Source organism: Talpa occidentalis, unplaced genomic scaffold (assembly GCF_014898055.3).
Source record: "Talpa occidentalis isolate TD23 unplaced genomic scaffold, MPIMG_talOcc4v2.1 talOcc4.6, whole genome shotgun sequence".
Lineage (NCBI taxonomy): Eukaryota > Metazoa > Chordata > Mammalia > Eulipotyphla > Talpidae > Talpa > Talpa occidentalis.
In genome coordinates, this window is record NW_023604972.1 from 99232195 (window position 1) to 99257479 (window position 25285).

At 39.1% G+C, this 25285-nt stretch overlaps 1 protein-coding gene across 4 annotated transcripts in view; it reads left to right on the plus strand.

The window, feature by feature from the left end:
* Positions 1-25285, plus strand: part of RASA1 (RAS p21 protein activator 1) — a 371951-nt gene that overhangs the window by 271382 nt on the left and 75284 nt on the right. Inside the window, exon 1 of one of the 4 annotated variants that reach the window (XM_037529462.2) lies at positions 10393-11462. The exons of the other annotated variants lie outside the window; for them this stretch is intronic. Coding sequence (XP_037385359.1) covers positions 10960-11462 — 503 coding nt within the window. The 5' untranslated portion in view covers positions 10393-10959. Of the gene's footprint in view, positions 1-10392; positions 11463-25285 lie in introns of those variants that run through there. 4 annotated transcript variants of the gene reach the window in all.

Consider the following 25285-nt stretch of genomic DNA (forward strand, 5'->3'; position numbering starts at 1 on the left):
GGTCCCTGGAGTTATTTTTTAAAAACAAAACAAAACCTTTTTTTTTTCATTGCTTCTCACCTAATCAATTACAAACTCCCTGCAATCCTCCCTGTCCTCTCATCTATTCAGAGTATTCCCTTGACTGGACAGCAAATTAAGAAGGATCCTTGATACAAATAAGAGTATACTAAGTATACGAGTAAGAATATATGATTGTTTTCAATGTGCCATAACATCCAGCTTTATAAAATTTGTCTTGGGTTACTGAAAGAACTTAAAATGTGATCATGGATTCCCTGAAAAGTTCAATGTGTTGTAACGATTACAAGAGAAACCAGAAGATAGATGTTGGGTACATGCTCTCATTATGATACTGTGGTATAGCGTGGCTTTGGTACTTTAATCTTGGGAGCTTTGGTTTCCTTGTTTACTGAATGGTAATGGTAATACCCATTTCATAAAGTTGTTGACAGGATTAATTTATATGAGTGGTCTCAGGTCTCCCTGATGGTGTAGGGGTAAAGTCCCAGCACTATCACCAATACAGTCTGATTATGATCTTTGACCAGGTTGCTAACCCACATGGCACAGCACACCTCTCCTGTCTCACCTGCTACTCCTCTTAGCAGTGTATTTCAGAAGATCCACCTATTCCGCTCCCCGCTCTGTCTTTGGTGAATCCTCTCACCCCCTGAATCTCTCATCTATACCCCAGTTTTTCTATGCATGAATAAAAAAATCTTTCAAAAAATAATAAAAGCGATGAGGGGCCTCCCTAGAGGCATAGGGGTTAAGTCTCAGCACTATCACCATTGTGAGTTCAGTCTCCATCCAGGGAGCTAACCCACATAGGGTGCAAGAGACCTTCCTGGTCTTGCCTGCTGCTTCCCTCAGCAGTGTATTTCAGTAGATCCACCTCTTCTGCTCCCCACTCTGTCTCTGGTGAATCTTCTCAACCCCCGCACCTCTTGCCTACATCCCAGTTCTTGTATGCATATGTGAATAAATAAATGAGATCTAACACAGAAAATTTTAAAATATTAGTTTTCTTCTTAAAAAAAGATTATAAGATTTCCATAAATGCTTAACAAATATAAAAGACATAACAAAACTTTCAAAAAGATTACTAACCAATTACTTTGAGTATAGAATGAAACACCATCATTAGCTATTTTTACCAAGAAGAAATTGATTTAAGCTATACCAAGCACTCATTTATTTTGTTTTTTTTTATTTTAATAAAGTTATCAAATTGTAATAGAATACTGCTATAGATATTCTTTTTAAAATTAACAAGGTATTTTTCAAAATCACAATACTGATGGGAATAAAATAAAAATAGGTTAAGTGGATTTATTGTTCATTAATCATATGTATCTATTTAATAATGGATAAATGTATCTATTTAACCAGAGAGGTTGCTAGCCTTATATTTCTTGTTTGTTCATTATATTTGTTGATTTGCATGACAATGCACATGATTTGCTTTAAATATCTGGCTCTGTATCAGTTAGGGTTCCCCCACATAGACAGATAGACAGAGAGAGAGAGAGAGAAAATAGATAAAGATAGTAACCTAACTATACAGAATCTATAGCTATAGCTCTAAGTCTCTCTCAAGAGATCAATAAAGATAGTTCTCTGAAGTGATTCCTCTCTCTATATCTCCATGTATCTTAGGGAATTTGCCTATGCAATCAAGGAGCTGGCAAGTCTTAAATCTGTAGGGCGGATTTGACCTTGGCAGGAGCTGAGAATTCGATCTTGAAGGAGAAATTCTCCAGAAAACCTAAGTTTTTGCTCTTAAAGTCTTGAACTATTATTGAATACAACCACTCATATTATGAGGAGTTATTTCCTTTACTTATAGTCAACTGTAACCATATTTTTAAAATACTTTCACACTAACATCTAAATAGCATTTAATTAAATAACTGGGCAGTATACCATAGTCAAGTTGACACATGCAGTTAACTATCACAGATACCAAAAAGGTAGAAGAAATAGTCAATATTTTGTATTATATAAAGTGGATTTTTAGAAATTTCTTGTAAGTTTGAAATGTTACATCCAACCTAAAGGAATGCACAAATTACATTCTATAGGTTGCATAAATACAGCATTCAAGTGACATGACTTGATGAATATTCATAGGGAAGATATTTCAATAGCAATTATTGTATATATGTATGTGTGTGTTCACATAAATTTTTTCAACCATGGCATGCAAATTGCTTTGAATTCTGATTCCTTCCTCCCTTCTCTCCTTCCTTTTTTTTAATTCTTATCTCCTTCCCCAGAGATTTATTTGGCACTTACTATGTGGAAGTCACTGTCCAAAATGAAGAAATACAACAGTTAACAATACAGGCAGAAATCTCTGCTCTCATGTAGCCCGTACTCTATTAATAAGAGTAGACAATAAACAAGTAAACCAATAAAAATGCTATATAACTTCAGGGGCTGAGAAGCACTAAGTAGAAATATCAAATAGCATAAGTGTGAGTAGAAGCCTTTTGTAGTTAGATTGGTTAATGAAGAACTTTATAAGAATATGATATTTGAGTAGAGTCCAGTGGAGGAAGGAAGTGAGCCAGCAAAGCTTTGTTGAAGAGTTTTTCATGCAGAGGGTTTAGTAAGTTTAAAGGCTTTGAGATAGTAGGAATGTTATATACTAGGAAACAGCAAAACATTCAATTGACAGGACTATATTAGAAGGATAAAGGTTGTGTTAGGGGCTGTAATTTATGAGAAAGGCAGAGGCGTTGTCTGTCATGCAGGGTCTTATAAATCATGGGAAGATGTTTGCATTTTATTATGTCTGATGAAAGGATTTTAAAAAAGTATATAAGGTACTTTGACTTAAATTTAAAATGGTTGGTCTGGGTAATGTGTATAGAATAGACAGTGGAATAAAAATGGAAGAAAGAAGCTGCTAGAAAATTCATTATACAAGGCTAGGTAACAAGATGGTGACTTAAACAGGGTGTAATAGAAAAGAATGGAATGCAATCAGATACAGGATATATTTTGAAGGAAAAGCTGACAGGATACACTGATGAAGAGAGGTAGGTAATGTGGTATACGAGAAAAACACAAGAATCAGTGCGGTTATCTAGATTTTTGGCCACTAGAGGAGTGACCATACCTTTTCTATGTGGAAATTTTGGAGGAGGAGCTTTTATGTTTGGTGAATTCAAAAGCTTTCTTTGAACCTAAGGTATTTATTTATCTCATATATTAATGAAGTATCATTGTTTGACATCCTCGTTAGGTGTTTTGTTTTGTTTTGTGTTTTACAGTATAGGATTTCTCCTCTCAGGTGTGGTCACCTTAGCTCTCTGATCACCAAAATACTGATAGTCCTCCACCCCAGTCTAATGCATTGGCCCCCGATTCTCACCTCTCCACCATTTCCCTCTCCCTCCCCTCAGATCTATGATCACCTTTCAAGGGTTAGTTTTAATGGACATAAAATATCTTAATAGAGATGAAATATTGTGCTAAGAGGACAACCTGGGCCTGGAGAAATTTATTTGGGGCTTATCTGCATAACCAGGGTATTTAAAGGTATGAATCTACATTAAGTATTTAGGAAGAGTAATACTGAAGAAAGTGAAGGGTACTCCCAACAGTTTGAATTTAAGAAAACGGAAATCATCTGCAAAGAGTTGAGGAGAGCGATTTAAGAAAATATGATGCTTTGGTAGCCAAGGAAAGAAAATATTTCAAGATGAAGGAAGAACCAATTTTTAGATGCTGATGAACAATTAAGATGAGGATACATACAATCTTAAGCTGTATTAATAGCAACATAATAAGATACATATGATTTATATATTAGATTGAGCAAAATAAATCTTTAACTATTATGTAGGGCATCACTATCAAGTGATAGTGAGGATGGGAGTTTATCCAAAAGATTAGAGCAATATCAAGGGGTCTCCCTGGTGGTGCAGGGGTTCATCAGCCACTGCAACATGAGCTAGATCCCCTGCCAGGGAGCTCACCCACATGGCACAATAGACCTCTCTCGTCTTGCCTGCTGCGCCCCTCAGCAGCGTATTTCAGTACATCTGCCCATTCTGCTTCCCACTATATCTCTGGTAAATCCTCTCACCCCCACACATCTGGCCTTCACCCCAATTCTTGTATACATAAATAAATAAATCTTTAAAAAAAGATTAGCACAAGATGGTAATAGGAGATCAGTATGTGGCCATTTGAAATATTATGAAAGCAACTAGGTATTTTGTGTAAAGAGATATTCTTGAGGACTTATTAGTTACCTTCAAGTATTTCAAGGGCTGTATGTTTAATATAAACTACTAATGTGAGTAGTTTACTAGGAGGATATCTCTGCTCAATAATGGGAACCACTTTATGATTGAAAATGTTCGCATTTTCTCCAAGTCACAGATCTTTAGATTTTTGCAGTGAGTAGGATTTATACTAGTTGAACTCCAACCCAGTGTTGTTTTTAAGATTCTACTTCTCTAAGTTTATCCTTAGAATTTTATTTCCAAGATAGTTGTCTTTGTTCAACAATCTTCACAGCTGTCCATTTGACTCAGGATAAAATCCAAATGCCTGTGACTAACTTTAAGAAATCTTTCATAACTTTGCTCTAACTTCCAACTTCATCTTCCTCTTCCTTTCTGATTATGAACTCTCTGCTCTAGTAAAACTGGTTGCTTCCTTCTCTGCCTCAGAAAGATGTCCATCTTGTCATGTCACCTTTCCTTTTCTCCTTCCCTTTTTTTTCATTAAAGGAGTTAAGATTTAAAGTAAATTGCAGCTCAAGGAAACGCTTGCAGTTTTACTCTAGGACACAAGCCCTCTGACTCTTCTCAGCTAACATTGCAAAATCTAACATGTTTACTCATGGTAACAATTACATTTTGAATTATATTGCGATGTATTATTATGCTATCATTTCATAAGTGTTTATCTTTACCTTTCAACAGGACACAGTTTTTTGAACTTTGTTCCATTATTTCATTATCTCAAATCCTCATAAAACCAGCTTAATGGGCCTTCCTGGTGGTGTAGCGGGTTGAGTGCAGCACTGTGAAGCTGTCCGCAGCCTCTGCAGCACGGGTTGGTTCCCAGGCCAGCCAGGGAGATACTCACATAGCGTGGCAGACCTCTCCTGTCACACCTGCTGCTCCCCTCAGCAGTGCTTTTGGTCTGCCTGCCAGTTCTGCTCCCTGCTCTGTCTCTGGTGAATCCTCTCACCCTCCCACGCCTCTGGCCTGTACCCCAGCTCTTGTATAAATAAAAAAATCTTTAAAAAGAAAACCAGTTTAAGATCCATTGTCCTGAAGGTGTCAGGACCCTAGCTATATTCTCTTGTCACTAACTATTCTGTTATGTGGCCATGAAATCTACCTGGAGACTCCCTGGGAACTTTGCTTCACATGTGGGCATGAAGCATAAGTATGGAGAGGTAAAGAATTTAGGAACATCCTTCACCAAAGATGGAAGGGACTTGAAGGTTAAGTACCCCCAATCTAGTTCTCTTGTGAGGATAACTCTGAGGCTGTTTAATATGGTTTCATATAAATCCCCTATGGAATTGAGTCGCTACCCCTTACCCACAATGATTACCTATTTGATTTTGTTTCTACTATTGACTTGCTTCCTTCTCTGGCTTATTTCTCTTCTGCAATGAGTTTCCTGGAATCAGCTCCCAAATAACTTACAATCCAATTCTAGTCCTGGGGTTGTCTGGGGGGAACCAAATCTAAACTAATAGGAGCTGTTATCCATACATATAATAGACGTGAAAACTGAGATTCAAAGACATTAACTTGACCAGCATTACGGGGCTAGCACTGACATAGGAGTAATTCCAACACAGTCTATCTGTCCCAGAATCCCAGGTTTGCAGCTGATTTACTATCTTGCGTCATTACACTGTAACATTCTGAACACTCAACAAAGACTCTGTCAAGTGACTCTAAAAAACATAAAGATTTCAAACCAGTTTAGTTTTTCTTCCCCTAATATGATTTATCTTAGTGCTGCACTTATTTAAATGGCCAGCTGATTAACTATCTACTTCTCTCTCTAAATTATATGCTCCATGAGAGCAAAGATCATGACTATTTTGGCTCATCAGTTTCTCCGGCACTTAATAAATACTTGAAAGTGGAGTTAAAGTAGTGGAAGGCACAGTTAAGCAGCAATCATGAGGCAGAGAGGTATAGACAGAGGTGGCTTATAATGGGAGTAAATTCACAATCAGTAGAAGGAGTTGCTGTGTTGAGCAGAGAAATAGGAGGAAATAGTGACAGAGAAGTAGGGACATGGAAATAGGGCTGCCACTGAAGGAGATAACAGCCTGGTCCCCATTCTTCAGATGTGACCACAAGCTTGTCTGTTAGTACTCTGGAGCTGCTTCTTGATCCTGAACAATAAGAGATATATGGTTCCCTAAGAGACTAGACATTTTATTGCGGAACAGTTTTCTTTTCCTAACTTCATTCCCAAGAATCCTGATCATATACCTTTATCACTTGAAGTGAATTGAGCACACCTTTGGAACACAAAAACATACTGATATGTGAATTCAAGATAATGATATTGTCATACTTTTTGAGGGTTGTGAAATAGAGAATGAACAAGAAACAATTTGCCAACTTTAAAATTTTGTATAGCACAAATTGGAAACATTTTATTTTAAGGATTTATTTATTTATTCATACAAGAACTGGGGTACAGGCCAGAAGTGTGGGGGGGTAGTGAGAGGATTCACCAGAGACAGAGTGGGGAACAGAACAGGCAGACTGACTGAAACACATTGCTGAGGGGAGCAGTGGGCGAGTCAGGAGAGGTCTGCTATGCTATGTGGGTAGCTTCCTGGCCTGGGGATCGAACTCGTGCTTCAGTGGCTGTGGATAGCTTTATAGGTTGTGTCTTAACCCCTTGAGCCACTAGCAAGGCCCCTGGAAACACATTTTAATAAATAAAATATAGTATAATGTAATTTCTTCAAAAATGCTGCAGAGCATCCATGAAGGTGTCAGGACCCCAACCATATTCCTTTGTCGCAATCCCATTTGGTTGTCAATAGGCTATTTTATGTTATGCATAATCATCTTTGCTTTTATTATATTATCTAGCTCAAAATACCTATTAAGGAAATATGTTTGGAATCAAACAATAAATAGTCTTAGAAAGCCACTCTTTCTGATCAGCATTACTTCAGTAATAAATTACTGGTAAATGATAAGTTCTCATCTAAGTCAGACCACCATTAACGTTGAATAAGCTTCCTAATCATTTCAGTTAAATGGCTTTAGTAAGTCATAGAGTAGGGTAAATTAAATATATATTGACTTAAGTATAACATATAACATTACAAAGTACCTATATTTAACAGAAAATTAGTTCTTCTTCAGAGGAGCTCTCAAACCCTAATGTAGCAGGTACTGTCAGTGCCAAGATCAAACCCCTTGGCATTCACCTGTTCTGTGCTTGCAATGGCTTCCTACTGAAAACAACAGTACCTCTCTACAGAGGGCTTTCTCTAGCGATGCCAGATGTTCAGTCTGCACACACACGTGCTGCAGGTATTGGAAGGAAGATACTTGCTTCTAAGAACAGCCTTTAGTCAATGACAAATGGAGGCTGATTTCTTCTTCCCTTATGTGTGGCAATTCTCAAGTACGTGCTCTGCTGTCTCCCAGAGCTCCCCAATGGAATTAATCCCCCAATGCTCTTAGCAGTTACCTGCTCATTAACACATTCTATATTGGCTTCCTTCCCTTCTCTACTGAAATTTCCTGGGATCACCTCCAAAATAAATGGCTTAACACTCAAATCCTAGTTTCAGAGACTGTTTCTGGGAAAATCCAAACTAAGATGCCAGGTCTGTAAACCAATTTTTAATAAAGCCATAGAAAAATGAAAGAGGATCTTAACACATGGTGAGTATCTCAGGAAGCTGAGTTTATGTAATTCAAAAGACTTGGGCCTCCCTCGTGGTTCAGAGGTTAAAGTCTCAGCGCTGTGAAGCTATAGCTAGCCATTGCGGCATGAGTTCGATCCTCTCAGCAGGTACTTCAGTAGATCCACTATTCTGCTCCCTACTCTGTCTCTGGTGAATTCTCTCCCCCTCCCCCTCCCCACACCTCTGGCCTAGACCCCGTTCTTGTATGTATAAATGAAATAAATATATATTTTTAAGATTTATTTATTTATACAAGAACCGGGGTACAGGCCAGATTCGCGGGAGGGTGAGAGGATTCACCAGAGACAGCAGGGAACAGAACAGGAATGGGCACAGTGCAGGTTTTCTAATCCAGCAGACCAGGTAAAGGAGGAGTCCGAGTCCTGGAGCCCTCAGTGGCTTTTGCAGGCATTTTTATTGGGATTTGCCAGGTACACAGCACGTAGGGGTGCTGGGGGGGTCGGGAGGCTGGCAGGCCTCAGCAAGTCTTCACTCTTATCTGGACTCCCCCGCGTTCTCTGCTTCTCTCTCAGCTTCTGTTCGTTCTTGGCTTCTGCTGGCATCTCCATGACGCCGCCCTTATAAACTCAGTCTCTCAGCAGAGGTGTACCCACTTCAGGTGCCTGCCATCAGGCATGCATTCAGGACCACAGGGTTCCCTCATCTATCCTAATGGCGGGAGGGCAGAAAAATCTGACACTTTTTCCTTACCCTACAGAGTTTAGCAACTAATACCTACATGTCCTTTGTACCCACCTAACCAAGATTATAGTTTTTCTCATCTAGTATTCTTTCTTTTAGAGTCATTTTTTAGGTATTAAATACCTCCTTAAATAGTATACCATAGCATAGAGGTTTTTAAACTTAAGTGTGTAAACTTGAAGGGCTCACTAAACTATAATTACTACAGTTTCTGATTGAGAAGGTCTGGGGTGGGGGCCAAGAATTTAAATTTCTAATAAGTTCTTAGCATATTCTAGTCTGAGACCACTCGTGTGATTAGTAGTATAATTTATAGCAGGTGGTATAACATATAAAAGCCCAATGGAGTACACAGGTTTACTGTTTATTCAAGTTTGGCTGATTTGGCAAGAAAGCTATGTAAACTTCGAAGGCAAATGTCTTGCGACCACTCTGTCACGTCTTTTAGAGATATTTTCCTTTTTTGATGACCTATAATGCCCTTTCCCATCCCCAATGTGCTCCCCAAGTAATCATCCTTAGTAGAGAAAATAGTGATCAATGCTTAAGTTAATGTGGAAATCTTGCTGGAATCATTTAAAAGATAATTAATATATGAATCCAAAATGGTAAATTACCAGCACTGTAATTTCATACAATGGCACTGCTGATATAGTTTATATATATATATATATATATATATATATATATATATATTCCAGTATAAAAGACCAAGCAGAACCATTCTCTGGCTCTACTAAAGGTGAGATTTTAGTTTATCGATAATTTTTGAAATTAAGTAATTAGAAGTGGCACTTTGGGACCCATCTTGACATTTGCCTGCAGGTGGTCTATAGGTTCACACAACGTGGCATCGTGCAGCATGCCCTGCAGCCTTACAACCACACAAGTGCGCAAAAGAGCACTGATAAGATTGGTGTGTGGCACCCCTATTCTTCAGACCTTATTAGTACTCAACAGATTTGCACTGGCACTCTAAGTGTGTGTGTGTGTGTGTGTGTGTGTGAGAGAGAGAGAGAGAGAGAGAGACAGACAGACAGACAGACAGACAGAATATTAATGAATGAATGAGATATGGCTGAAGAAAACAAAACCAGTGTAGTGGTAGCCACCTGACTTTACGTACACTTGTGTATTTCCTTTTCTTCTCGAGTTTCAGAGCGTCAGTTTTTGGTTTGCAGTAATCATAGTTATTTGAATGATACAACAAAAATGAAAAAACACCCAGAGTACTGCCTTGACCTTTGAAGCAGGCACCACCCGCCTCCCCCGCCCCCCAGCCCCGCCGCCCGAGCCCCGGCATTAGGTTTCTGTGCCCGCGGCTGAGGGTGTTTCTTCAGCCGGTCGGGAAGCAGCGCAGCGGCTTCGCGGCATCTTCCTTCCCTTTCCCTCCTCTCCACCGCCTCCCAGCCCCCCGGCCTCGCGTCTCCACGCGGGCTGGCGTGCGCCTCCCCGCCGCCCCACCGGCCCATCAAACAAAGCCCAGCGCGGCCGGCGCGCGCCGTCCGCGGCACCGACCAGCAGGAGCGGAGCCGCCACGCGCTCGCCCCGGAGCGGCGCCGCCAGCGCGTGTGCGCACGGCGCGCCCCCGCCGCTTCCTCCCCGGGAATTCTCCCTTTTCCTCCCTCCCGGCCCGGCCCCCCCGCCCCGCGCCGGGAAGGCGCCTGCGCAGAAGCGGCCCTCCCGCCTCCCCCCGCCCTTCCTTCCCCCCGCCCCTCCTCCCGCGCCCCGCCTTCCTTTCTCTCCGCGATTTCACTGAGCGCTCCAGGTTGGGAGCACTTCAGTCCATTTCCCCCTGCCCCGCCCCCCTTCCTCCGCTTCCCACCCCTCCCCGCTCCAGCCCGGCGGAGGATGAGGCGGCTGCCGCGGCCCCAGCCCCGGCAGCGGCCCCGGCTGTGGCTGCGGTGGGGGTGGCCGGAACTGGGGTGGTGAAGAAGCGGTGGCGGCGGCGGTAGGAGCGGCGGCCGCCCGGGCCGCTCCCCCTGCGCGTCCCTTCCCCTCGAGCGCGGCCAGGAAGTTTCTCGTCTCTGCGCGATGTGTGCGCGCGTGAGTGTGGGTGTGTGAGGCGAAGGTCTGGGCGGCGTTTGTGCCGGCGCTGGGTTTTTTGCCCACTTCGCTTCCCGTAACCCGGGCGGCTCGGGGGCCTGGGCCCGGCCGGAGGAGGGGGCGCGGCGGCGGGCTCGCGTCTTTTGTTGTTGTTTCCTCCGCCCGGGGCGCTGACGGGGGGACGCGCCTGGGCGGGGCGGCGCGGAGCCCGGGCCTGGTGGCCCCCGGGGCTCCCGGCGGGCAGGGTTGGGCAGAGCAGGGCGGGCTTCAACATGATGGCGGCCGAGGCCGGCAGTGAGGAGGGCGGCCCGGTGACCGCCGGGGCTGCGGGGGGCGGCGCGGGCGCGGGCGCCTACCCGGCGGTGTGCCGGGTGAAGATCCCCGCGGCCGCCGCCGCCCCCTATCCGGGGCTGGCGGACTCCGGAGCGGCGGGGACGCTGGGCGGTGGAGCCGCTTTGGGGGCAGGATTCCTGGGAGCCGGGTCTGTGCCTGGGGTCCTGGGGGGAGCCGGACTGTCAGGGGGAGGCGCTGCTGCTGGCGTGGCTGGCGCTGCCCCCGCTGGACCTGGAGGGGAGATGGCGCTCGCCAGGGGGACCACTGCGTTGCCTTCTGAGACCTTCGGGGCGGGCGGCGGATTCCCTCCTTTGCCGCCGCCGCCTCTGCTACCCACTTTGGGCGCGGGCCTGGGACCCGTGGACGAGGGGGACTCTCTGGATGGACCAGAATACGAGGAGGAGGAGGTGGCCATCCCGCTGACCGCACCTCCAACGAACCAGTAAGTAAAGGTCGCCGTTGAGGGGCTGGGGAACCGGATTCTTGGCAGTAAGGGGGGAGCGGACACTTGGTGCTTACAGCTGTGGCTCGTTCTGAAAAGTTTTGAAGCTTCAGGTTCCATGTGTAGGGATTTAATTTGATCACTCATCTTCCCTACAGGCATACTCCCTGGCGTCCCCGTCTATTTATTGCTCCTCTGGGAAGATGTAAAGTTTTTAAGATGGGAAGCATGGGAAAATGTGTGTCCAATGAGAACCGGATATGGTTCTGCCTCTTGCAAAGTGAGGTGGTGCCCTAGGGTTCAGCTGAGCTTGCAGCTACGGACGCTGTGTTAAAAACTATGTGTGTTCTCTGTTGCAGTTCGATGGTTAGTGAGAAACTTTGAATACAAGTCTTTGAATGAGTATTGTACTAATAGCTGAAACATGCTTTGGCCAGTATCCTTTTTGGGGGGCTGCGGTTTTCAGCTTATGCCTGTTGAAAGCATAACAATGCAGAAAAGTCTTTGGATCAGGGGGAAAAAAAGAGTTCGATGCAATTACAGGTGTGATTAAGGGCCCATACTCTAACAATATGTAACTTGTGCCATAGAATTCCCTTTTGTTAATGTTAGTGTAATTCTTTAATAGTTGAGGCTTTGTAAACACAATATAGAAATGAAACAACTACTAGTGTGCTTCCCTTGAGCATTTTTTGTAGGTGGGCAATACTGTATTCTATTTGAAAATTAATTTTGATAGTCTACTGCAGAATATGTAAGCAGACTGCTTTCTCTATAAAGTTAGTACCTCCCTCTTGTTCTTTTCATAAGTGAACTTAGGTATTTTTAACGGTGAACCTTGAGAGTGTGTGATGGGAAGTGGTAGTATGCAAACATTTTTTATAGATCCTCATATCTGTCTTAATTGACCTTTAGGATTTTGGCAACCTTGGTGAGTATCAGCAAAAAAGATTTGATTCATATACCGATATCACTCTCTCAACAACGAAAGTCGCTTTTGGTGGGGTGGGGTGGGGGGCGTAGATATGCTTGTTTGCAGGATTTAGAAGGGACTTAATAAGTTAGGAAAAGATTCCATAATACTAACACTACATTTTTGACTTAAGGCTATATCGTTTGATACGTAAAGTAGAAAAGTAGTTGGTCTTATGTTTGTCAGTCATGGTATAATGGTATTGTATTCCTCTTATACTGTTTAATATGATTGAGGGTTTTTTTTTGGGTCCAGTTTTATCCAACTTGCCATGTCATGTCTGTGTGGAATGCCTGTGTATTCCAGTGAAGGTGTTCTGGAAGTGTTAAAAATTTTAATTTTACAGCACTGTTGATACAACTTCAGGCCTTTTTGAAAAAAATCAGTAAAAAAATGTCAAGTGCCTGCTACACACTCAGCGCCGTGGTTATAATAAATGCAACTTTTCATACTGGATGAAGTCTTAACATCATTTCATAACTGCATTAGGCATATTAGTATATTGTTATTCTAAATGGGAAAAAAAAAAACAAAATAAATATGTAGAGCAGGTGGAGTAGGTCCTCAGTAAAATAAACCAGAAAATACAGAGCATCCCTACTAATTTTTTAATAATAAATATGAATGAGTACTAAGGGAAAAGCCTGTTTGTGAGAAGTCCATTGTGTCAGATTTTCATCATTACTCTCTGTATTTGGGAATAAAAATATTTGACTATGTATATAAAAATTGTTCTTGTTTTAAAAAGTATCCTCCATTTCTAGTATGTTTTTAAAATTTGCCACTGAGAAGTACAAATTTCCCTCTTTTTTAAATCTTAGATATCAACCCAGAGTCACTGGAGGCAATACAGTGTAGTGGTGCGTGCATATTCTGAAGTTAGACACGATTTGAGGTGGAATCCTGACTCTGCCACTTACTAGCTGTGTGATCTTGAAACGGTCAGTTTCCCCATATGTAAAATGGGGATAATGATGGTACCTTCCTCATACGGTCATTTTTTTAAGGTTTAATGAGAATCCTGAACATATTCAGCACAGTGCCTGACACATAGTAAGTCTTTAATAAGTAGTCTACCAAAATAACAATATAATTTTATTGTCATTAGATTGACTGCTAATTTTATTGATATAGGAACTCCCTTACTAATAACCATTTTGGAAAATGTTTTGGATTCCAAAAACCTGCCTGCCATTATTAATTAAAATTTCAACTTCATAAAGATTTTCAGCAGGTTTAGAGATGAAATTCAAGTGTTTTCTATAAATTCCTTATTTCTAAATGAAATGAAAAAGCCTTAACAGCTTCATTAAATGTCAGATCTTCCTTAAAAGTATTGAAGAAATGGCAAAATATTTGATCAGTGATGACTGGTCATGTTAGTATTGAGAGCAGAGTATTAAGATGGTTCAGGTCACAGGACTGAGTCCACAGTGATTTCTTACTTAGTCTTGAATTCCCTGATCTCAGAATTCAGTTTTGTATCCAGCTAGTTTTATGCTGATGGTCACAAAAGTGTCAAGTGACAACAGGTAGACAGACAAGTGCATATATTTTAACAGTATTAATATTCTCTCCCTTGCTTCTCTGTGTGCATGGCAAATCACTAGTTTACTGTTTATTAACGAGCATTTTCATTAGTTTGGCTAAGGGCAGAAAAATTTGTATAAGTTTATTACATTTATTTAAATATTTTCCTTTTTGTAAGGTTTGAGGAGAGAAACATTTTTAAAAAGAAAAAAAATTTCTTCCCATGTATTTTTATGTCTAAAATGTTTTATATCTAAAACTGCTAATGTCTTTTTCAAGAGAGGAGAAAAGTTAAAGGAATTTGTCACTACTATGCCCTGTAATTTTATGGAACTGCTTTTTGTGGTTCTAGTTATTTCTTTGTCTTTTTCCTAAAGGTGAGCATGATAGTAAAAAGAAGTATTCCCTTAGTCCACTTTTAATTACATATAGAGATTTATATAGATTTAAACTATGAGCCTGTTCTAGCCACAGACCCTTGGGCTGAATCTAATCCACACATACCACTGCTTGTTTTAAGTGTATTTGGGATATTTCATAATTAGTTGCCACCATTTAAAAAAAGGACCATTTTACACTTAAGAAGTCTTGATTTCTAGCAACGCTTGACAGAAACAGAGGACTTAACTCTACCTGTTTCTATCGTGTAGATCGAGTAGAGCTGAGTTGCCTCTTATAGGTAAGTTCTGAATCACCAAGTTTGCTGTAAATTCTGCTATGCCTGCTTTGCCATTGATATTATTTGCCCAGCATCCAGCTTGTATCTTACCGAGGATTTAATATGTAGACTCCTCAAGCTTGAAAGTTTGAAGAAATAAGGAATGTAAATAAAATGTTTTCCTTAAAATCATCTTACTGTCCCTATAAATAATTTGTAGTTAAGTCAAATAACTACAAAAAGTAATGAGAGCTTATTAATAACATGGGTAAGAATCGAAAAGATTACTTATAGATAGAATGATTGTTCAGCAGGACCCAGATATTTTTTTATTGTATTTGTAATCAAAATAGAGTAATGCAAGTGCTTAATTTAAGGGCTTCCACATGTATAAGATGCGTCTTTTCTCATTGAGTCTCTTCTGTGGGAGTTAGATCTAATGGAATTTAAGAAAATCAATTACTTTCATTCAGGCCAGAGGGAGATAAATATCATGTGTGAATTATAAGAAAAAGATCTTGGATATAAAAGATTAAGACTTTCATATAGGGCCTCCCTGGTGGCGCAGCGGTTGAGCGGTGGGTTTTGAAGCTGCCCTCAGCCTCTGCAGCGCCGGTTCGATCCCCAGATGCTCCCTGGCCACCGGAGGAGGGTCCCACATGGTGCGCAGACCTCCGCTGCTGCCCGCTGCTCCCCTCAGCAGTGTACTTCGGTCCTTCTGCCTGTTCTGCTCCCCGCTCTGGCTCTGGTGAATTCTCTCACCCTCCCGCTCTTCTGACTGTACCCAGTGCTTGCATAAATAAATAAATAAATCTTTTTTTTTTAAAAAAAAAAGACTTTCATATAATTAGGATCATTAAATTCTTTGAGGAGAAATAGGTATGTTTTCCCTGCTGCTTAATTTATATTGTCAACAGGAGATTGTTGGCTCTTAGGGCCTTTGCCTAATGACTATCAGGTTAAGAAAATTATAAGTTAAATGAGAAGAAACTTTTGACTTTTAGTGAAGAGTGTGCCCTATTAAACTCTTAATTATTGTGAACTGGAGGGAGGCAGAAGGGGGTGCTTGTAGTTGCTAAGAATACAGAGCACAGCTGAAGGCTAGAATTGGTCTGGATCATAGCACTCTGGGGAAACCTGCCAAATATTGACAGAGACAGAAAGAAAAAAATACAGTCATAAATTAGGAAGAAGACAGGAAAAGAAAGTGGAGGCTTTGCTGTCAGTTTTACTCTTACCTCTTTATTGGTCTTCAAGGAAATTAGAAAATGCCTTTAATAGCAGCTGAAATATCCAAACCAAGACCAGAGGAGGGTGTGTGTCATTTATAATGATTATTAACAATTGAAATGGTTACTATTCATTTTCACTGATTGCTTACTAACAGAAGCTTGTAATTGGTTTACATGTGTTGTTTTAGTTATGCATTGCATTACTCCAAAACTTAATTGCTATAACAGTTACTTGCTCTCGATTGCAAAGCTCAGGTAGGACTTGATGGGGACTACTTTGTGTGTCATCAGTTGACTATAGCATCCAAGATGATTTTTAACTCATAAATGTGCCTCATCTGCAGTGTCTGGAACCAGCTAATGGATAGCTGGGACTGATCTCCCTGGCTTCCTTCTTCCTACCCTCCCTCCTTCCTTGCAGGTAACCTTTCTCCTTTAGCTTGAACTGCATCACAGCTCAGTGGCTGGGTTCCATGTGGGAGTGCGCTCTCTAACAGTACAAACCTCACTGTGCCAATAATTATCAAGCTTCTGTGTTCTTCATGCTTGCTAATGTTATAGTGACCAGTGCTAATCACATGACCCAGTCCAGATTTAGTATGGGGAGGAGATTATACAAGGACATTAGAGCTGGGAGGGAAGATTTCTTAGGGGCACCCAGTAACAGTCTACTACATGTATTATTATCCATTTATATGTATTACTGGATAATGTTAGAATATTTGTGAATGAGGTGGGAGAAGGGGAAGTCTTTCTTACCTCAGCCTCTACATGGTAATCTGTCTTTTATTCAAATTCTGTAAAGTAGATTTTTTTCTCTAACTGCATTATCTTAATTTTAACCAAAAATACTGAGTGTGAATGTTGGTATGGCTCCATTGTTTGAATATGCAAGTCTATGCATGATAGGTGTGTTATCCTGAAATCACCTGCAGTACATTTTAATTGTGAGCTAAGTTAAAAATAGTTGATATCCGGTACAGTTTACCATTATCTTCTACATCTGGATTTCTACAACAGAATTTGGATATGATGTTAGGTGTTTCAGTGATAGCATGATTTTGTGAATAAACAATGAACGTTGTGGAGGTCAAAAAGAAGTATTAAGAAAAGTGTGATCTGGTTGGAAGATGAGGTATTAATAATAAGGAAATAAGATGATAAATTAATCTGTAGACACATTGTATAGATAGGCTTTTCAAATTAGAGGATAATTATGAAAGAGTTGAAAGTATGAACTGAACATGTATGGAAGATGATACTGAAATTTCATATTGTAATCTCTTTTATTTGAGTGTTATAGAGTGATTAGCTTTTGTAGCACAGTGTTTGAACTTACAAGAGTAACATGCATAGATAATAGGAGTTTTAAGGAAGCTTTATTGCTCAGGTGCAGAAGCAAATTCGGGGAGAGTGACTGGCTTAATGTCATATAGCTAGGCAATGGCAGAACTGAGAAAGAATCCAATTGCCATAATTTTTCAGGTATCTGTATATTTGAGTAATTTATTATTTTTTTTGGGGGGGGGAATAAAAGGCAGAACTCCAGTACTACCATGTGCTAGGTTCTTTATATAGATTATCTCATTCAGTTCTCACAGTTTTACCGTGAGAATACATGTTACATCATTTTTATTGTTCAGATAATTGAGTGACACAATTGGAATTAAAATGCAGATAGTATACTTTTTGCCTTGATCCCTTTCACTGCATGAAACATACATAAGTACACTTATACAGAGCTTAATATACTTTAAGAATGGCCAGTCACTAGGTTTTATGAACTGTAAAGTGTCTTCCCAAAATTCAGAGATTGAAACCTAATTCCCCAGTGTGGCCACATATGGAGATGTAAAGAGGTAATTGTTTAAATGATGTCATAAAGTGGAGTGAAGCCCATAATCCAATAGGACAGGTCTCTCTTCTTTTAAAAGAGAGACATCAGGAGTGCATATGCACAGAGAAAAGACCAAGTGTGTTCATAGTGAGAGGGCAGTGATGGCTGCAAGACGATGAAATAGGCCTCTCTAGACACCAGCTCTGTTGGCACCTTAACTTTGTACTCAGTTTTTACAACTATAAGAAAATACATTTCTCTTCTTGTTTAACTCATCCAGCCTGTTGTTTTGTTGTGGTAGCCTGAGCTGAAAAATGGTTTTGGATGATTTTGGAGCAGATTGAATGCATAGCTATTGCTTGAGAAAGGGGTCCTCTTTTATTTCCTAGCTTTCACTGTAGGATTATTTCTTTTGTTATGACTTAATGATTTAATCGTTTCTTTTGACTATACATATGTTGAAAGATGGAAAAACATTTGAATGCATGTGTGATATGAACATGTAAAAAGAGCCTATGCATGACCATGGTAGTCTTGAAAATCCTATAGGTGAGATATTAATTCAGCAAATTTTCTGTATTTACTCTTTGTTCAGTACTGTAACTTTCTTAATTCCCTTTTTGTTATATATCTATCTCAATCTAAGGGAAGAGATTCAACTCAACTCGGTTTTATAGGTGTAACTTACTGTAGGGTAAATGGTAGTTAACAGGTTTTTTTCTGGCCTCCCACCATTGGCATCTGTGATTGACACTGATGGTGGATACCAGGAGTAAGGTGTGGGCAGGTGTGAGTAGGCGCACCTGAGCTGACAGACTGAGCATATAAGGACAGGGTGGCAGATGGTCCTGCAGAGGAGTACATTGGAGAGCATCAGAGAATGGCTAAGAGAGGAAAGAGCATATAGGTATTTGCAGGGCAGGGGGCCCTAGTTGCTATCTCCCTTCTGGCTTGTTTCCCCTGCATACTATTAGACAACCTGTGGAGATGACTCCAAGGGCTCCAGGATTCTCTTTCAAGCTGCCTGAACCAATGATGAACCTACCAGGCCTGGGATGATTGCAGAACACTCACTATATAGGATTCATAGTTAACGTATTTTTATACTACTACTAGGACATTATCTTTCATCCATCCATATTTACCTGTGTAAGTATTGATTATATGTTAATTGTTTATTTTAGCTTTTAATTTGAGGTAATTGTATATTTGCATTTGGTTGTAAGAATTGATAAAGATGTGTCCTTCACCCATTTTTTGTCAATGGTAGGTAACAGTCAGGAAATTGACATTGATGTAATTCCCTTATCTTAATCAGATTTCACCAGGTCTACATACAAGTCTTTGACTAACCTTTCATTCATCATTGTTTCTTTATAATGTTGATTGGGGAAAAAAAAAATCCATGTCTGTTGGGGCTACCATTTGTGTGGAGTTTGCTTGTTCTCTTCATGTCTGTGGGGTTTTTCTGAGGATACTTCAGTGTCCTCCCACACACAGAGATGTGCACATTAGGTTCATTTTAGTGTCCAAACTGCCACAGTATAAGTGAGTCTGGATGTGTGTGTGTGCTCTCTGTGATGGATGGGCAGTTTGTCTTGGGATGCCTTGCTTTGTTGAGCTGCAGGCATGGTTTCCGGAGGAAGTGGGTTGGAAGGTGAATGGACATCAATGACTGTTTAACATCGAAGTGTTTTGATCTTTATTTCAAAACTTGGTGATTTTTTTTTTGTGACCACAAGTATGCTATAGGAACTCTATATCAATTAGTTTATGGTACAATTGCTTTTGTTATGTTGTTTTGCTTAAAGTTGTAGTTTCCTAGAACCGGTCCATGAAGTTATGTGTGGACTTAGTGTACACCGATATGTGTGTGTGCATGCTGTACATTTAGTGTTACACAGTTTTATCATGTGTAGATTTGAGTAATCATTATCCCAGTCAAGATACAGAACAATTTCATCATCCCTTGGATCCTTTGTGCTGCCTTTTTATCACCAAACTCATCACCTGCCATCTTTAATTCCTGGCAGTCCCTAATCCCTTCTTCATTTTGTATAGGTTACATTTGTATAACTTTTCATCTCAGACAGGTTACATAGACTCATATAGCATATAATCTTTTTGGATTAGCATTGCTAAACCTTTTGGATTAGCATTGCTTGTATGAATGCCATCATTTCCTTTCATCGGATGGACTGTACTAGAGTTTAACCATTTCACCTACTGTAGAACATTTGGGTTGTTTCCACTTTTGATTATTATAAAATATATATAGCTGCTGTGAACATTTGTTTGTTCCTGAGAACATAAATTTTCACATCTCAGATAAATGCCTCAAAGTGTAATTGTTTGACAACTATATTCAGTTTTATAAGAAGATGCCTATCTACTTTCTAGAGTGGCTATATTCTCTTCCATTTTCACCAACATATAAATGATTCAGGTTCTGTGTATTTGATAATTGCCACCCTTTTTTATTGTAGCCATTACATAAATGTAGTGTTATCTCATTGTGGTTTTAATTTACATTTTCCTAGTGGCTGCTGATGTTGAAAATCTTTGCATATGCTCATTCTATCTTCTTGGTGAAATGTCTGTTCTCTCATTTGCCCATTTTCTAATAGGATCGCTCTTTCATTGTTGAGTTTTGAGAAATCTGTAAATCTTTTTTTTTTTATTAGTCCTTTGTTTACAAATATTTTCTCCCATTTTGTAGATTATGGTTTTCTCCTCTTAACAGTCTTGCAGAGCATATGTTTTCAGTTTCGAGGAGGCTTACTAATTTATCAACATTTCCCTTTCTAGGTTATGCTTTGAGAGGCAAGCCTGAAAATATTTTGCTTAGCCCAGGTCTAAAAGATTTTCTCCTGTGATTGCTTCTCAGTGTTTTTAGTTTTTTTTGTAATTAAGCCCATGATTTATTTTGATTTCCTTTTTAATTAAAGATAAATTTAAATTTAGTTCCATATATTTGGCTATGGATATCTGATTGCTCCAGCACCATTGATTGAAAAGACAAATATCCTTCCATTGAATTGCTTTTGCTCTTTGTCAACAATTCATTGGGAATATATATGTGGGTCTACTTTTATATTGTGTTACATTGCTCTATATGTGTTCACCTGCTAGTAGTATACTCTAGCTTACTGTAACTTTGAAGAAGCCTTAGTTATCTGGTGTTGTGATTCCTCTTGCTTTTCAATATGGGTTAAACTATTCTAAAGATAAGTTTTAGAACTGGTTTTTCCATAAGTGCAAAAAGTTTACTGAGATTTTCTTAGAAATTCCTTTAAACTTGCAGATCAGTTTGGAGATAATTGACTAATTTATTGACAAGGTAATGTGTCTCCATTTATTTAGATCTTTGATTTCTGTAATCACCATTTTGTAACTTAGTATATCATTCTGTATACCTTAATTTTTCCCCCTTTGGAATGATTTAATAACTGTCTTCTTGTTTTTTTTTTTTAAAATAAGATTTATTTTATTTATTTATACAAGAACCAGGGTACAGGCTAGATTCGCGGGAGGGTGAGAGGAGTCACCAGAGACAGAGCAGGGAACAAAACAGGCAGACTGAAGAAATACACTGCTGAGGGGAGCAGTGGGTGAGGCAGGAGAGGTCTGCCATGCCATATAGGATTCTCACCGGCCAGCTGGGATGGAACCCGCGCTGCAGAGGCTGTGGACAGCCTCACAGTGCAGTGCTCAACCACCTGTGCCACCAGGGAGGCCCATAACTGTCTTGTTTTTAATTTCAGTTTTCATATGTTCATTGTCACAGTATAGAAATGCAATTGATTGTTGTATGTTGGTCTTGTATCCGGAGACCTTCTAAATTTACTTTTTAGTTTTAAAACTTTTCACAGATTCCTTGATTTTCTAAATAAGCATGTCAACAAATAGGGATCATTTTCTTCTAAAAACTTAAAATTTCCTAAAAACTTAAAACTTTAAATGCTTAAAATTTCAAATAAGTTGACTTGTCCCGTTACTATAGTTTTAATTTTTTTGTAAAATTCACTATAAAATTAGCCATTTTAATTATTTTTATATATATATATATGTATGTACACACACACACACATGAGACCAGGTTTTTATAAAACGGGAGAGAAGAATAAAGGACACTTGCTTAGGCACAAGTGGGCAGAAGAGCTGCCCCCAAAAGGGACAGGTTTGCTAAAAGAGAGGTCTGCATGGTCTCAGCTGGCAGCCATGGGAGGAGAGCTGCCTCTACCTACTGCTTTGCAAAGGAAGAAGGTTAGCCGAGAGGAACACCTGCATAGGCATGGGTGAGCAGAAGGGCTGCACCATTTAAATCATCTTTAAGTGTACAGTTCAGTGGCAGTAAATATATTTACATTGTAACGCAGTCATCACCACTGCTCTAGTTTTAAAACAAATGATTTTCTTCCTTCTCTTCTAGGAAAAACTGCTACACAGGTTAACACAGTAGAGTACGGAAAACAGAATCACATATAAAACAGTTTAGAAAACTTTCTCTCTTGAATTAGTAAGTATAAAACAATTGTTGGAAACAAAACCCAACAAGAATGAAATACAGACACTTATAAACCTTACTATAGTGCCATGTGTCACAAAGACAACAAAAAATTTTAAACTTTACTAGATATGAATTTAAATATATAAATAGGAAATATCCTTTGTTTTTATCCCCAAGTTTTCTTCTGAAGTCAGTGAAACTATTTTTACTTTGCAAAAATATATGACATCTGTGATTACCAATTTTTCACTTTAACATGTATTTTTCATTCTGATACAGTTTAGGTATTAAGATGCATTTTAAAATGGAATGATACAATGTCAAAGCCCTAGCATCTTCACTGTTATAGAGCAGCACACAATCTGCATTGCTCTGTCCTTGTCTAACATTTGCTAGTTGGTATGCCATGGTGACAGTGTTAGGTGGCATTGCTTCTTCCTTTTATTTTTCTTCAGGGAACACTGGACACATCAGAAGAAAGTTCATTCAGTGTTTTTCTTTAAGGGGATCCTTGTGTAAGAATTTATGAGAATTCATTTATGTAATTTATGAAATTCAGCTACATCTTCTGACTCTGCAGACAGTTCTGTCTCTGCAGTTGTTGCTACTTGAACAGTTTGTATTTATGTTCACTGAATAACTGTGACTGTGATGTCTGAATTTCTTGCAGGACTTGGAATAGTTTGATCTGAAGGTGATTGCACTAGAGTTACAGCTGGGGAGCCTCATACTTTGCCTGATCCAGCTACAGAAATCTGATCTGAGAACTTTGTTGTTTTCAAATATAACAGTTTAGTTCTACGTATTTGCTCATTACACTACTTTGGCAATAAAATGTTGTTCATTTTCAGTCATTTCTGTTTCTTTGTATTACTTCCACACTTAATCTTTGACTCATGGGTTATTTATAAATGTATTTTTAAATTTTCAAGTGTTTTGAGATTTTCCAGTTCTCTTTTTGTTTTTTGTATTGTTACTCTTATGATTTCAGTACTTTTACATCTGTTGAAGTTTGTTTCATGTCCAGGATATAATTCTGTCTTGGTGATTGTTCCATAGAAGCTTGAAAAAAAAAATGTGTACTTCGCTGTATTTTGGTGGGTGGTTGCTCTGCATGCTGATTAGATCCTATTGATGATGTTATTTAGGACTTTTAGATTTTTGCATATTTTCTGTTCATTATTCTACATGTCTCTGAGAGGAAAACCAGTTACTGGTTCTTGTAATTCTATTTAAATTTATAAGAAATTGCCATACTATTTTTGATAACTGCTATACCATTTTGTAATCTCACCAGCAGACTATAGGAGTCCATTTATTACACTTCCTCAAATCACCGGTTTCTTATTTTTTATTTTTGGAGGGATTATACTATCTTAATGATATCAGTTGACTTGTCCTTCCCCAATTGCTAGTAATGCTAAGCATCTTTACTTGTGCTTACTGGCCATTTGTATTATTGTTTGGAGAAAATCTATTTGCTTTGAGAACCAAGTTGCCTTTTGTTGAGTTGTAGGGGAGATACACATCCATACTGGATATCAATCCCTTTTCAGATAGACTGCTTGCAAATATTTTCTTCTATTCTTTGAGTTGCCTTTTTACAGAAGCATTTAATTTTGACGAACCCCAATTTAATATTTTTTTGGTCTGTATGATTTTTATTTCATCCATCAAAACCATGATTTTAAAAACTCATAGAAGCAGTCTGAGTCTATTGTTTTTATTCATGTTTTTGCTTTTCCATTGTTTCTTCTTTTGTGATGTTTCAGTATTATTCCTTTTATCATTTAAAGAATTTCCTTAGTTAGCCATTCTTGAAGGTACCTGTTAATGGCAAATTCTTTGCACTTTTTTCTTGTTTATGTCTTCCTTTCCTCTTCATTCCAGAAAGATAGTTTTGTTTGATACGAAGTTCATAGTTGAGCATTCTTTTAAGTCAGCACGTGAAGTTTTTTTTTTTTTATTACCTCCTGATCTTTGTGATTTCACATGAGAAATCTGCCACTCGATTGGTGTTCCTCTGTAGGTACATAATGCTTCATTTCTTTGTGGTTGCTTTCAAGAGTTTCCTTTCGTTTGTCAAGGTGTAATTTTTGTTGGTATACTTGTTTGAGATTTCCTTCTTTGAGATTTGTAGTGGTTTTCCAAATTTGGAAGTTGTTAGCCTTTTTTAAAAATACACTTTCGGCTCCATCCTTTGTTTTTATGGGACTCCAGTGATAGAGCTCTCATGTTATTGTCCCACAGATTTTTGACACTTTTTCATTTCAGTGATTATTCTCTCTTCAAATTAGGTAAATTCTGTTGATCTGTCCTCAAGTTTACTGATTCTGTCCTTCATAATCTCTCCTATTGAGCCCATCCTATCAATTTTTTTTCTTATTGTAGTTTTCAGTTTCATAATTTCCATTTTTTTCCTGTATCTTCTATTTCATGGCTTGAATTTTGTAGTTTTCTTTCGTCTGTTTTAAGAGAATTCGATGACTACTTTAAAATTTTATTCCAAAAAAAAAATCTTTTTCCAGTGAATTCAGTATCTCTGTGAGGATTGCTATCAGTTGACTATTTTGTTCTTTCCCAAGTGGTGACTTTTCTTGGCTCTTGTGATGATGGGTGATGTTTGATTTATGAATCTGTGACAGTCTTAAATAAAATTATTTAATGTTACTTTACCCATAAAGTATAATTAATATTTATGGTGTAAAATTTGGAGAATACTGGAAAAGACAAAAAACTCACTGTTTTAGTTACATTATGTCTGAATGGAATTATATATACTAGTCAATTATAATTGTTGCTAACACTTTTACACATAAATAAATTGAGGTCAGGAGAGTTTTAGGTAATTTTTCCAAATCACAAAACTATCAAATGATTCAAGCCCAAGTCTGTATACTTTAACCACAATGGTATACAATCCCTCTGTTCTGTTTTTCCCCCTTAACCACCAAAAAAAAAAAAAAAATTAATAACGTCTTCCAGCATTTTGCTTTGTGTTTAATTAGTTCAATATATGTGCTTATAGGTATTTGGCAAATAAATATACGTACATACATGCATTTTCGAAGGTTATCTTACAA